This window comes from Nicotiana tomentosiformis, chromosome 4 (assembly GCF_000390325.3).
Source record: "Nicotiana tomentosiformis chromosome 4, ASM39032v3, whole genome shotgun sequence".
Lineage (NCBI taxonomy): Eukaryota > Viridiplantae > Streptophyta > Magnoliopsida > Solanales > Solanaceae > Nicotiana > Nicotiana tomentosiformis.
Genome location: NC_090815.1, coordinates 27,302,890 through 27,318,383, shown reverse-complemented (window position 1 = coordinate 27,318,383; position 15,494 = coordinate 27,302,890). Strand labels below are relative to the sequence as shown.

Genomic DNA, 15,494 nt, shown 5'->3' with positions numbered 1-15,494 from the left:
GAATTTGTACGTAGTTCTAAGGGTACGTGGTATAACTTGACACAAATCATAAAAGTGGGTAGAAATGTTGAATATTGACCGTAAACAATAAAATACAAACAAAGTTAAAAGGAGAATGATTTATGAATAAGAAAGATGAATCAGTGTATAAAACTTAAAAGGATAATCTTTCAGAATGGGAGTGTATCGACAGTATCTGAGTTATATTCTATATCACTGCCTTGATGTTTTTTTTCTTACAGAAATATAGTCATCCTCCTCTTATAGTGGAGAGATCCTACTTTAGATATAATTAAAAATACATAGTGGAGAACACATGATAAATCAGTTTTTTTCTAATTCCCGCCGAGATTCTCTCCCTTAATGCGGCTGTAACTGCTCTTGTCTATGAGCTCGATCTTGATTTGACTTGATATTGATCGATCTCCAAATTCAGAGCTCGATATTGACTCGAGCTAGATATTGATTCGGGGCCCGGTATTGATTCGGGCTCGGTATTGGTCAGTCTCTGGCTCTTAAGCTCGATAACACCGCTTCGTATCAGAGTTCGATTTGGACTCGAGCTTGGTAATGACTTCGAGCTCGGTATTTGATCGGTCCCTAAAATTCGAAGCTCGGTAACCTGGCTTCAGATCTCATCTCGATATTATGAAGACGCTTTTCAGTCCATTAAGTTCTCATCTTGATCAATCGTATGAAGGTCGAAACCGGTTTTGATCGGATACAATGTTAATGATTAAAATACCTACCCTTGAGCTTTAAACCAAATCAGAATCAGTAAGTAAACAACTAAAGACTTCACCTTAGTTCAATTGGGACTGTTAAGGGCTAAACTTTACACCAGATACTACATGATTGTAAACACTTAAACTCAATAGTCAATGAACTAAAACTAAATAGCTAGCTTGAACTAACAAAACAAATACTCCAAAAACAAATACTTCAAATATATCAACTGGCACCAACTGGTTTAATGCAAACAAACACAGAACCATGCGAAGCTACTAGTTGCGGACTAATAGAGGTGAATTAGCGCTCGATCACACTGCTTGCACAAACTGAAACACGACTAAACAAAAATTAAATAAGATACAAAGCAAGAACATAAGATATTAACAAAGAAAAAGACAGGGAAAGGGATTGAAATTTTAAAGTGCGGAGACGTAACGATCAGACAATGATTAAACTAAAACCTTATTCAAGAATCATGGAGTGACTGAAATCCCAAACTAATATGCGAAACAGAAATTAAACAAGTTCCATTGAACTATCGAACAACAGTTAACAACAACTAAACAAACAACTAACTAAAGAAATTATTCAACTACACTAAAGACCAGTTTGGTTGATAACAATCCAATAAACAACTAAGTTAAACATAGATAACTAATCGACAAACGTACTAATTTGAAACTCTAACTAACAGTAATTTGACCAAAAGAGAAATCAAAGTCAGAAATTAAACCTATTGTATTTAATAAATAGAAATTAAATGAGGCAACGAAGGTTATACACAATGAGTAAGGACGGCGCGAGTAGAGGCCAACAACCTCATAACGAGATTTTCGGGTAACAATTTCATCATCATGCCATCTAGAAAAGGTCATCCCTGGGTCGTATATAGGCAAAACATAGAGGCGTGGCAGTGGTAGAGGGTGGCTTGTACAATCACGGCTGCCGAAAAATTAGTGGTCGGAGTTTCGGTTTGAGATTGATATCATCTTGAGAGCTCTTCAAATTAAATCAATGTCGTCGGATTAAGGAGAAAGGAGGGCTCAAATCATATCTTTTCATGAAATAAAACGATATAGCGTAAGTGCAATCCTTGACCAACCACTGCTGGAATGACCATTATCCTCGTGGCCACTTGATTTATAACAAAATTTGACCCATTTCTTCCAAATTAAAGGGGAAATAGTCTAATCCTTCAAAATTTCTAATTTTTACCTTAATTAAAACTAAATCACACTAAAAAAACTAGTCCTAAAAATTACAGATTGTGAAAAATATTTTGAGATTTTTTTGTGGAATAAGTACGTAAATAAATAAAAAGACACATAATTAAAGAAAAGGTCACTAAAAATCAAACTATAAATAAACTTAAAAATTATAATGTAGGAGAATTAAAAATGGTGCAAAAATTAAGTATTCACAGTCTGAAGCAAAATTTAATAAGAGGCCATAAATTTTCTAATAAAATACAAATATACAAAAATTTAATGGTCACTTTCTTGCTTTCTTTCTTTCTTTTTTTACTTTTTTTATAGGATGGTAATTTTAAAAGACATAAGCCTTTAACTTTGAGCAATATTATTATTATATTAGTAAAGGTTAATTCATGTAAATAAGATACTAGCCATGTATTTGTAATATATTACCTGAATATTATTGTAAAAAATATTATTTACCAATATAAAGAGTTAAGAAGTTTAATTCAAAATTCTAAAATATTTTTAGTATTAGACAAAAGATGATATTTTTTATAATAAAGATTTCATATTTTTTTATATAAAGTTTCAACATTATCTAACCGGAAAAAAATCATAAAATTTATTATTAAAAATTTTTGGGGTCTCAAAATTTTGGGGACTAAAGTAAAGGCTTTATTAGCCTCCCCTTAAGCCACCCCCGTGTAGAGTTGACCGGCCCCACTTGGAGAAATTCGTGCAAACAGATAATTACAAGGTACAACCGGTTCAGATAAAAATAATTCAGATTTTATACAATGTGTATTAATGTAAGCTTTGTTTTAAAGTGATGAATGTTTGTATGCTCATTTAAATTATCTTAATATGACTTAACTAACAAAATGGATCATACTGTAAAATAATTTGTTTTTGCTTATTGGTTTCATGATACTTGTTTATTTAGCCTCTTTGCTCATTCTTATTGCCTCTTTACTTTTGGTGTATATGTTGAATTATCTTTGAGTTCTTTTAGAGTTCTAGTATCCAAGGAAAAGGAAGTTTCATGAGGCACGCATTACAATTGTCAATGTCAAGATCTCTTGGTGATTGATGACATTATTAATGAAAGGTAAAAGATACACAAAAAGACTTTCTTCGGGGAAAAAAAGATACATAAAAAGATCACTTAGGTGATGAATTTACCTTAGAGTGTGAAAAGAAAAGGACAATTGATTTACTTGAGCACCATGTATTACGTGGATGAAAAGAAGAGGTGGAGATAGGATTTAAAGTTTGTAGGCTCTGAACTTGACAACGAATTCATAGCACGTTTTAGTTATTGGTTCAATATTATATATTAATATAAATTTAATATATTTTTTAATACAAATACAAGATCTATGCAAAAGCTAACGGGTTCGACCGAATCCATAAAGAATACCCTACCTCCGCCCCTGATGAAAAGTTATTTAGAGCATCAGGTTATATTCAATCCGCTGCCGTTTTGAGGCATTGTATTTGTGTCTCTTACTTTATAGATAACTACTTTCTCGACATATGCATCGCACGTGAGCCACTTAATTAGAGTATGTTTTGAAGTATTGACTTTTCTGTGTTTTAACAAGTATTTACCGAGTGAGAAAGAGGAGAAAGAAGAGGTTATACAAACATGTTATCTCGTCAAATAAAGCCTTATTTCCTTGCAGATTGTTAATAAATCCATCATTAAAACCCACCCCCAAAAAAAACTATTGTAATGCTCATTTCAAATGGGGCATTTGCATATATATCTATTTTTTAGGTCACCATTAAATTTATACCAGCATCGCATAAAAATTTACAAAGTGTACCCATTCGGATATGAAGTAATTTCAATCTCTTCAATGCAACTTCAGAAATCAAATATGAGGTTCTCTTATCTTTCAAATGCAACTTCAGAAATTCAAATCTTAAATAGATCGAGCTCTTCAAAGCAACTTCAGATTTCAAATTTGAGGTTCTTCTATCTTTCAATTGAAACTTCAGAAATTCAAATATTAAGTAGTTCAATTTTTCAGTACAACTTTAGACAACTTCAGATTCAAGTTCTTCTATCTATCAATTGTAACTTCAGAAATTTGAATCTTAAGTAGTTCGATTTTTCAATACAACTTCAGACAATTTCATACTCAAAATTTGAATTCTTAAGTAGTTCAATTTTTCAATACAACTTCAGACAACTTCAGATTCAAAATCTGAAGTTCTGAAATATAAACTTGTTCTTCGAATTTTAACAATCCAATATACGATTCAACAGTCAAATCTATTCCAAATGAGCTCAAATTTAAAATACGACTTTCAAATATCATAAAGAACAAATCACAATCATCAAATTATTAAAACAACAACAAATTTAATATATCCATTTTGCAACTAAGAAGTAAAAAAATCTTAAACACAAAGAAGAAAAAATCATCAGTGAAGAAGAAGAGAAAAATATTTGTATCTGAAGTTGCTAAAAAATTAGGTATCAGTTACACTTTTTTTTATAAGTGAGTACAGATTCAATCGGTGGCGTAAAATTGGGCGCCACATGAAAATTTTACATTTAAACTGTGAAAAGTTCAGCCCAGATACCAATCCGCTCTAACCATCTAGATACTCCTCGAGTAAATAAGTCATCTAATCATAAAATCACTGAAATTATATTCACAAAAATAAAAAGTTTCATAAAGATCTTGAAAATAATCTGGTCCAATTTTGTACCAAAATCTCAACAGTAAATAGAGGATAAAACGTCAACATTATATTAAAATTTTGACAAAACATTTATTTGTGTTGCTCATATACTCTAGACTATAATAAAATCTAAGACCAAATAGAAAAGGAGGTAATTGTATGATGCAATCATGTCTGCAACTGAGAGAGTCTATTTTCATCTAATTAAGTAAAACTAATAAGGTTTAATATCATAGTAGATATATTCAGAGGTGAGCACCCTATAGTAGACGAGAGTGGGTTGCTCTAGTGGTGAGCATCCTTCACTTCCAACCAAGAGGTTGTGAGTTTGAGTTACCCCAATAGCAAGGTGGGGAGTTCTTGGAGGGAAGGAGCCGAGAGTCTATCTGAAACAATATCTCTACTCCAGGTTAGGGGTAAAGTCTGGATACAAACTACCCTCTCCCCAGATCTCACTAGTTGTAAGTGTAATAAATTTATGTTCTTCCATTTTTGGCTTAGATGGTCTAAAAAGTACTTGATCGAGTATACCAAACTTTGCTTCTTTTTTTTGTAGTCGGCCCGTAATGCCTCCCTTCATTTATTTACCTTCTTTCATCTCAGAATACCTAATGCCTATTATTTAGTGCTAGAAACTAACCGCCATAAACTCATCCTTCGGGTCTCGCTTCCAGCGCAGGAGGCCAAGCATTCTGCCAGACGTCGCGGTTACATTACCATCTCTGTAGCTATGAAATTACAATGACTTTTGTTACCTCATATCAACGAGGAAGCTGAAATGGGTGATAGTTACTAACTCCATTAAATTATTCCTTATAAATTGAACCTTTTCAAACTCGAGGACCAAAAATAAAGAAAATTGTGTAATGCTAAGTTGTGGCTTGGAAGTTGTTCCCCATGATTCGTCTTTGGCTTTATTATCTCAATAAAATGGTATAGAAATCTAGAAAAAAATGAGTACAAATGTACAACCATTAAGGGTCCTACGAAGATTGACGAAATTCTAAATGGATTCTCCTTTTTATATATGAAAATTCTAGACTCTGCAATTTGACGAACAACTTTTTAATTAAATCTGTTATCCACTATTACATAGTAATAGTGTACTAGTCTCTCTCTCTATATATATATAGTTCTAAGGATATGTGATATAATTTGATACAAATCGTATAAAAAAATAAAAATACGTGTATTCTTGACTATGAGAATAAGAATAGTGTGAAAAAGAACGAATAAGATAAAGGGAAATAAACACAAGGAGATATCTTTCAATATCAGAAGAAATCTTTTGTTCCAATGTATCTCTAATTACAATCCATCCCCCCTTTATAGTAGAGGGATCCTACTTTATATACAACAATAAAAAATACGTAGTGGAGAACCCATGATGTATTGTCTTTTCCCTACTTCCCGCCAGGATTCTCTCCCTTAATGCGGCTGTAACGGCCTTGTCTGTGAGCTTCGATACTGACTCGAACTCGATATCGAGTCGAGCCATTGCGCTTGACTCGAGCTCGATCCTAACTCGGAGTCTTGATATTCGGGGTGGGTGTTGGTCAGTCTGTGTATCTCCGACAACCTTTTGCCTCGTGGTTCGATTTGGTCATGGGCCCGATAATGATACCGAACTGATCCTTGATCGGACTTGGAGCTCGAATCCTGAAGCCCCTTTCTTCGGACCTCGACCTGACCTTACATAGATACCTTTTGATCGAAGTATTGCCGTCTCGATCAGTCCGTACGACTGACTCAATCGGTTCTGACCATAAACAGATAGTCCCCTCGTTTCTCGGAAAAAGATGTGGCGAGAAACGATATAATTTTTCAACAGCTCGATCAGATATATACTGACGTTTACATCGATCTCGACCATGACGTATGTGATAGCTATCCCATCGGTTCGGTTTTACCAAGGCATTTAGTGTGTCAGACGATGGTCGGCCACCTCTGATATTGAACCGTCATTGCTTCAATCTATAAATAGCCTTTCCTTCCATCATTCATACTTTACGTCTTTAATCTTTCAATTTTTCTAAGTTCCTTTTCGTCTCTTTTGAGTTTTCTGCCTGTAAATCTGTGAGTTTTACTGCAAACTCTTTCTTAAAACACCAAATACTTCGGTTCTTTGTTCACGAAATTTTAAATGGCAAAAATGTCTAAAACTGTTCCGCAAAAAGAGACTGCTTCTTCATCTCGACCTGATAGTGGCGAGGATGTGGAAGAGCCCCGCCCTGAGGAATTCGTTCCGGTAGGGTGTTCGACTGTAGGCGATTTTAAAATTGAAAAGCCTTCTCCGATACCGGGTCGGTGTGAGCCGATGTCGAGGTATCAATGTTCAATTACCGAAAAAGTTCTCGATAAAGTCATACAAGAATGCAACTGGGATAATAAACTCGTAGTAATCCCATCGCCGGATGAACTAATTACTACCCACATCGAAGGGTTCTTAAGTGTTTACACTTATCCTTTCACGTTGGGACCTTTAGACCCTTTCATCGTTGCCTTTTGTAAGAGGTACGATGTGACCATCGGCGAAATTCACCCTTCCTTTTGGAGGATATTGATTCTTCTTCGATTTTTCTCGAGCAAGGTCGAGGGGCGTATCTTCACCCTCGATCATCTTATGCGCCTTTACAGTCCCCAATTTTATCGAGGAGGGTTGATCAAGCTTGCTCGCCGAGCAACCAAAGTGCCATTCTCGAGCATAGACGAGACCCGGGATCGGGGTTGGATGGGCCGTTTTGTTCGAATCAAAACCTCGGACCTGATCCCTGCCGATGACTTGCCATTTCCCGAGAAATGGAATATGAGCCGTGAGTGAACGTTTCTCTTTGCCCGTTTTGATTTTGTGATTGCCTTTTATTTTGTTGATCCATTTTTCTTTTCTTATCACAGCCGTAGCTCGAATGCCGGAACCGATCCCGAATCTTAGACAATGGGTCGAAAGTCTGGTGTTGCAGAGACCATACTCTGAGCGTGCTTGAGTCGAATTATCAAAGGGTCGATGGGAGGCCCGCAGTCATGGTAAATCTTTTTGTCGATTTGTCTCTTCATCGGTTTGTATGGTAAATCTCCCTCTTCCCTTTTGTAGGACTCGGGAAAGATGTAGTCATGAGGCCCCTATCTGATGGCGAAGAAGTTCCTGTCCTGAAGCAGGTAAAAGAAAGGAAGAGAAAAGACGTATCAGGCTCGAAAGCCGAAGGCCGGTTCTAGTGTTATAACTTCGGAAGCGGCCCCCATTTAAGGGATGAGCCCGAAGAAGGAGAGGAGAATTTAGCCCGCGTACGGGCTAATGTTGTGATTCAACAGTTTTCCAATTTGGTGGAAGCAAATCAGGGAACCTTGGCCATAATCCCAGAACAAGAAGAAGCCGAGATTATCCCTTCTCGAACTAAGATGATTGAAAGGGACACCGAGGGTGAATCTTCTCGGGTAGTAGAAGATATTTCAAGGGATGAGTTTGGGATAGTTGACATTGGCGGATCCCCTCAGATTTCAGATGCCATGATTCGAGAGGCCGTCGTGTTAGAGGATCGATCCTATGAAGGTATTCAGGAGTCGACCGATATCCATGATTTTCTGGAGGGGCTTGAGTCAGGTGCCTCGGAGGAGGTTACCGGTTTTGGTGGAATGCCGGTACCCAAAAAGGTGTCATGGTCGGGTTCTACCGAGCCTTCATCGATTCATAAACTGGTGGACCGATTTCCGGCCCCGAGCATCGATCCCGACCGAAGGCGGAAGATAGTGCTCTCTGTACCTACGGATACCCGAATTCTTTCTTCCCCTGTGGGGATTGCCAGCTACCTATGGTCCATGGTGACCGAAGAAGATCAATCAGTGATGAATGCGGTGGGGCCTGCCTGTCTCTTCAACAAGGCCCAACATGCTTTGAATCGGGTAACTCTGATGGCATTTTCGTTGCTTCTTTTACACATAGAGTTGTAGGTAATTCTAATGTTTCTTCTTTTGTTTGCAGGCTTCGGTGTTGCATCACGAGGCCTTTTTTTGAATCCGAGAGGAGCATAATGTCGAGGTTCGGAGCCTCACTGAGAAGAGTGACTCGTACAAGCTCCTTAGTGAAAAACTTCAAGCAGATTTGACAGCGGCTCGGGAAGAGCATGAGGAGATGGCTGAGCAGGTATTTCGAATGTTCCGTGATAGTGAAGATGAAAAAGAGATAACCACTAATGATCCTATTCTGCAGGTTCGGCAGAGGATCGAGCAGATTGGATGGCTTAACTCACAGGTAGATGCGCTACTTGCCAAGGCAGAAGAATTTAAAAAGTGTATGGATATCCTTGCCTCGAAAATGGAAGTCGTCGAAGCTCAGTTGGAGCTGTCTGATACCCAACTTCGATCTGTGAAAGAAAATCCTTTGGGGCTGATCGAAAAGATGAAAGAGCTTCAGCATCGGTTGGATTTGGCCACTTCAGATAAAGCAGATTTGGCCAAAGAACTTGAAGTGGCCAGATCTGAGGTGATCGAAGCCAATAAAAGAGCTGATGCCAAAGTGGCTCAGTTCAGGATCGATGTCGAGGTTAAGCAAGTCAAAGATGAGAGCATGGTCGAACATGCAAAATGGCAAGCTCGGAGAGAGGCTCTCGAGAAGGTCAGAGCTCAGGGCTTCGATATTGGGGCCGAGATTGAAGTGACCAGGGCGGAGGAGAACAAAGCTCAGAAGTTGGCCTTTCCTAAGCAGGACTCCGATGACTTGGGGGAGTCTGAAGAAGAGGACGATGCCGAGCATACGGTCTCCGATGAAGATTGAGTCATTTAGGGCCTTAGGTCATTTGCTGCGTTTTTTTGATACCGTTTTCGGTTTTTGTATAAAGAACTTCCTTTTGGCAGAGTAGCCGCCTCTGTACAAAAAATTTGTAAATATAAATCTTTCTTCCCTTTGAAGTAAAATAGCCTTTCAAACTAAATAGATAGTTTGAATTTTAATCTCTGTTGCCTTCGGGCCTTGTGGGTAGTCCCCTTTGCTTTATCGGGCTCAAACATCCTTCAGCTTAAATAGTCAAGTGTTCGTTTGAATTCGAAGAAATGAGTAGTTTTGCTCGAAATAATGTAGCTCGTAGGCATAATGGTCGAGTGAGTGCTTGCTCGAACTCGAAATAAAAGTAGCCCATAGGCTTAGTAGTCGAGTGAATGATTCGAACTCAAAATAATGTAGCCCGTAGGCGTAATGGTCGAGTGAGTACTTGCTTGAACTCGAAATAAAAATAGCTCATAGGCTTAGTAGTCAAGTGAATGATTCAAACTCGATGTAATATAGCCCGTATGCGTAATAGTCGAGCGAGTTCTTGACCGAACTCAAAATAAAAGTAGCCCGTAGGCTTAGTCGTCGAGTGAATGATTCGAACTCAAAATAATGTATCCCGTAGGCGTAATGGTCAAAGTAGCCTGTAGGCTTAATGGTCGAGTGAGTGCTTGCTCAAACTCGAAATAAAAGTAGCCCATAGGCTTAGCAGTCGAGTGAATGATTCGAACTCGATGCAATGTAGCCCGTAGGCGTAATAGTCGAGTGAGTGCTTGGTCGAACTCGAAATAAAAGTAGCCCGTAGGCTTAGTAGTCGAGTGAATGATTCGAACTTGAAATAATGTAGCTCGTAGGCGTAATGATCAAAGTAGCCCGTAGGCTTAATGGTTGAGTGAGTGCTTGCTCGAACTCGAAATAAAAGTAGCCCGTAGGCTTAGCAGTCAAGTGAATGATTCGAACTCGATGTAATGTAACCCGTAGGCATAATAGTCAAAGTAGCCTATAGGCTTAGTAGTCGAGTGAATGATTCGAACTCGAAATAATGTAGCCCGTAGGCGTAATGGTCAAAGTAGCCGGTAGGCTTAATGGTCGAGTGAGTGATTGCTCAAACTCGAAATAAAAGTAGCACGTAGGCTTAGCAGTCGAGTGAATGATTCGAACTCGATGCAATGTAGCCCGTATGCATAATAGTTGACTGAGTGCTTGCTCGAAATCGAAAAAAAGTAGCCCGTAGGCTTAGTAGTTGAGTGAATGATTCGAACTCGAAATAATGTAGCCTGTAGGCGTAATGGTTGAGTGAGCGCTTGCTCGAACTCGATCCAGTTTGCATAATAAATCTTGAACATAGAATATCGGTAAAGAAGAGGGATTTCTTTGCAATTCATTATACATGTGTTCATGTTTTGCGTCAGGGCTCGGGGCAACTACATAAGCATGGTTCGTTTTGACCATTTGGCTCTTACAACATTTCCTGTTGAGACACTGTTTGTCATAAAATAACGAAGTAACTTCCTTTGCACCGAACTTGATAATCATCACAAATGCGTTCAATGATAAAGCCCCCAGTATACGAGGTTGATTTTAAAGAGGCCTCGGATACTCAATAGTAGTATCGTTTCCGTTATATGGCTGGTATCAATCTCTGCTCGACTTTTGCTTGGTCGTTCTTTTCTTAACGGACCTAGAAATCAACTGGTCATCTTCGACTCTTATTTTGGATTGATATCAATTGTGCACATCGGTCCAAGTAATAGCTGGGTACTCGATCAGATTTTGCTTCAGCCGCCGTGAAGCCATCGAGCTCCGCTCGTTTAGACCTTGAGTGAAAGCTTGAACAGCCCAATCGTCTGTGACTGGTGGCAGATCCATTCGTTCCATTTGAAAACGAGATACGAACTCCCTTAGCATCTCGTTATCCTTTTATATTACCTTGAACATGTCTGACTTTCTGGTTTCGACCTTTATGGCTCTGGCATGTACTTTTACAAAGCAATCTGCAAGCATAGCAAAAGAATCAATAGAGTTAGATGGTAAATTATGATACCATACCATTGCCCCCTTTGACAGGGTTTCACCAAATATTTTCAATAATACAGATTCGATCTCATCATCTTCCAAATCATTGCCCTTGATGGCACACGTTTAAGAAATGACATGCTCGTTGGGGTCAGTCGTTCCATTATATTTGGGTATTTCGAGCATACGGAATTTTTTGGGGATTGGTTTTGGGGCTGCACTCGAGGGAAAAGGCTTTTGAATAAAATTTTTCGAATCTAGCCCTTTTATCATTGGTGGAGCTCCCAGGATCTGATCGACCCTGCAATTATATATTTCTACTTTTTTATCGTTGGCTTCGACTCGTTTTGTGAGTTCCTCGAGCAATTTAGTAATTTCGGGAGTAGTCCCCGATTGTTGCTCATTTGACTTCACTATGGTTGGTTCCGTTCTGTGGGTGATTTCTCGAAGTGGATTGGGCTCCGGCCTGCTTTGTACCTGAGTTTGGCTCTGTAATAGAGCTATTGCTATTTGTTGGGCTTGTAACATCTCGAAGACCAGCCGTAAGCTGACTCCGATCTCCTCCACGTTATGGGTATCTCGAGCTACGGATCGAGTACCACCCTGAATGCATTTTTTCGGTTCGGAACGTTGGTTCGCCTCAAGAGCCACTTGTGAATTGACATCTAGCGGTACTTCAACTCGAGCTCCGGTGACATCTTTAATTCGCCTTCCGGCCCTGGGTGTCAAGTTGTTGGTTTCATCTTGAAGGCCGGCTTCGTGGTCGAAAGGTAAAGCCATCAATCAAGGGTTTGCCATTGTTGATTTAAAGTTGTAAACTGGTGTGTATTGTAGATTTGTATCAAACAACCACTGTTACTCTTAGCCCCACGGTGGGCGCCAAACTGTTTACCCGAAAAATTGAATAGAGTTAAATTTGTGTATGGTTCTAAGGATATATGATATAATTTGATACAAATCGTATAGAGAAATAGAAATACGTGTATTCTTGACTATGAGAATGAGAATAGTGAGAAGAAGAACGAATAAGATAAAGGAAAATAAATACAAGGGGATATCTTTCAATATGAGAAGAAATCTTTTGTTCCAATGTGTCTCTAATTACAATCCATCCCCCCTTTATAGTAGAGGGATCCTACTTTATATACAACAATAAAAAATACGTAGTGGAGAACCTATGATATATTGTCTTTTCCCTACTTCCCGCCAGGATTCTCTCCCTTAGTGCGGCTGTAACGGCCTTGTCTGTGAGCTTCGATACTGACTCGAACTCGATATCGGGTCGAGCCATTGGCCTTGACTCGAGCTCGATCCTGACTCGGAGTCTTGATATTCGGGGTGGGTATTGGTCGGTCTGTGTACTCCGACAAACTTTTGCCTCATGGTTCGATTTGGTCATGGGCCCGATAATGATACCGAACTGATCCTTGATCGGACTTGGAGCTCGAATTCTGAAGCCCCTTTTTTCGGACCTCGACCTGACCTTACGTAGATACCTTTTGATCGAAGTATTGCCGTCTCGATCAGTCCGTACGACTGTGAAGCCCGCTGCTATTTAAACAAGATTTCACTAACAGTTTTACTTGTGGCAATTAATATATTTACTTACCCTATTTGATTATGTTCCCTTTAATGACTCTTGACATATATTGCTCTTTTAAATGCTCCATAAAATTATTGTTCTTTCTTTTTTGAAACTAATTATGTGGGGGAGAAGTATTGCAAGTGTTCTTGTAGGAAAAATAAAAGGAGCCTCCTCTATTTGAAATCGCTTTATTTTTTTCCTTCTCCTTTTCTGTATATTTGCTTATATGGAGATATTTTTTTTAGGCAGCGAAAGGGAAGAGGGTAAGTTAATTTTCTCTCTTTATAAGAAGAGTGGGAAGGAAATACAGATAGGAGAAAAAGAAAACATTAGTTAAAATATTGTGTTCGTATTGATATATGATTTTTTTACAATCGCGCGAAGAGCAGACAAGTTTACTAGTAGTAAACAATAATTATATATATATATATATGCCAAGCACTTTTGGGAGTTAAGAGCGCTTTTTTTTCTTTAAAAAAATCCTACAACAATAAAAAAATTACTTCAAAAGAAATCAACAATTATAAGGTATTCCTATAACAACAAAAAGAAAACTTCTAATATTTTTGACTTCTCATATAATCTTATCAATGACACTACAATCATACACGTTCAAATCAAAGCTTTTAACCGTGCCTCAGATTCATCGGCTTGCTGGCCAAGTTAGTTTGAATGGAAAAAGGAAAATATATTTTAATTTTTAGATTTTCAAGTTATATTCCGTCGAAAAACTAACGAAAAACACCAAAGCTTAGTACAATGAAACCAAGTTTCGCCCTTACTCTTTACAACTTCCTTTTCATATCCGTCGCTTTAATCATTCCCTCCGCTGCTAAACACCGCCACGTCATCAATTTCCGATCACCGAACCTTTTTCCGGAGTCATTCACTTGGGATCCCAAATCACACAACTTCATCGTTGGCGGTACACGTCATCAGAAACTCCTCTCCATTTCCGACGCCGGCGTAACCGAAATCCTAATCTCCGACACCGATTTACCGGCAAATTCCTCGTTCCTCGGCCTCGCCGTCGACCGCCGTAACAACCGCCTCCTTGCTTGCATTCACCGTATCCCTACCCCCACTTCACCTTCCCCGTTCAACGCACTCGCCGCCTACGACCTCAAATCTCGCCGCCGCATTTTCCTCACCCCGCTCCTAGACAACGACGATCAAAATCCTATCGCCACCGTGACGGAGATAATCCGCCCCGCCACCGCGAATGACGTCGCCGTTGATTCCTCCGGAAACTCTTACGTGACCAACTCCGATGGGGATTTCATCTGGAAAGTGAATTTCGCCGGCGAAGCTTCGATTTTTTCGAGATCGGAGGTCTTCAAATCTCATCCCGTGGACATGACCGCAGAGTATCACAAATGCGGACTAAACGGCATCGTTTTTGCATCTAAAGGGTATTTACTTGTGGTCCAATCAAATACGGGGAAAATATACAAAGTCAACGTTGATGACGGGACGGCAAAGACCGTTAATTTGGACAAAGATTTAACGGCAGCTGATGGAATGGGCGTCAGAAGTGACGGCGTTGTGGTAGTGGTGAGTCAGCACAAGCTTTATTATGTGAAGAGCGAGGATAATTGGGGTGAGGGAGTAGTGTTTGACGAAATTGCCCTTGATGCGGAGGGGTTTGCATCTTCTGTTACAATTGGGGACAGGAACAGGGTGTATGTGTTATATGGGCATATTATGGAGGGTATAATGGGAAATACGGATAGAGAAGAGTTTAGCATAGTGGAAATGGAGGAAGAGAATAAAGAGGATAATATTTGGTTGTTTGTATTGGTGGGATTTGGGTTAGTTTATTTCTTGTTTTGGAGATTCCAAATGCGTCGACTTGTCCAAAACATGGATAAAAGAATAGCTTAGGTTTTAATTTCCTTTTTTGTTTTTGTTTTTCTGTTATCTTTTTCCCTGTCTCATATATTTGTTTTGGTAATACATTTTGATAAATGACAAGTATTATTTTCCTCTTTGTTTCCTCCGTAAGAAATAGATAATATATTTTGTTGTATTCCATTTTGTCAAAGACGCACCACTATGGAAGTTTCATAATGGAACACTGATGACTTTAAAAGGTTAAGAAACGGTTCAACATAATCATCCTATCATATTATACTAAAAATAGGAAGTTTTACCTTTAAAGTTAAATTACGATAATATTCTTTAAAATATGAGTTACAATTTTATCCTTGAGGAACTGAACTGATTTTCCACAAAATAATTACTCTTTATTATTACATTAAAGTGGCTAAAGATGAAAAATTTCTTTAATTATTACTCCAAGCGTTTTCCATTTCATATTTGTTTCTTCTTCCACGGTAGTTACAATTTTACACTCTGTTTGCATTCTTTGCTCTATAAAAGTGATAACAGACTGTCTGATTACTAAGGCACATTATTCTATTTCTCTTGCTATATCAAAAATTCCTTTTCCCTTAAAAATTCTCTGTGGCATATCCTTGGCAAATGTGCCCTTCACGTTTCCACTTTC

The 15,494-nt window shown here is 38.5% G+C and overlaps 1 protein-coding gene across 1 annotated transcript; it reads left to right on the top strand.

The window, feature by feature from the left end:
- Positions 1-13,525: 13,525 nt before the first annotated feature.
- On the top strand, positions 13,526-14,975 carry LOC104103743 (uncharacterized). The gene has a single exon (XM_009611674.4). The coding sequence runs from the start codon at positions 13,745-13,747 to the stop codon at positions 14,867-14,869; it is 1,125 nt and encodes a 374-aa protein (XP_009609969.1). The 5' UTR covers positions 13,526-13,744; the 3' UTR covers positions 14,870-14,975.
- Positions 14,976-15,494: the final 519 nt, after the last annotated feature.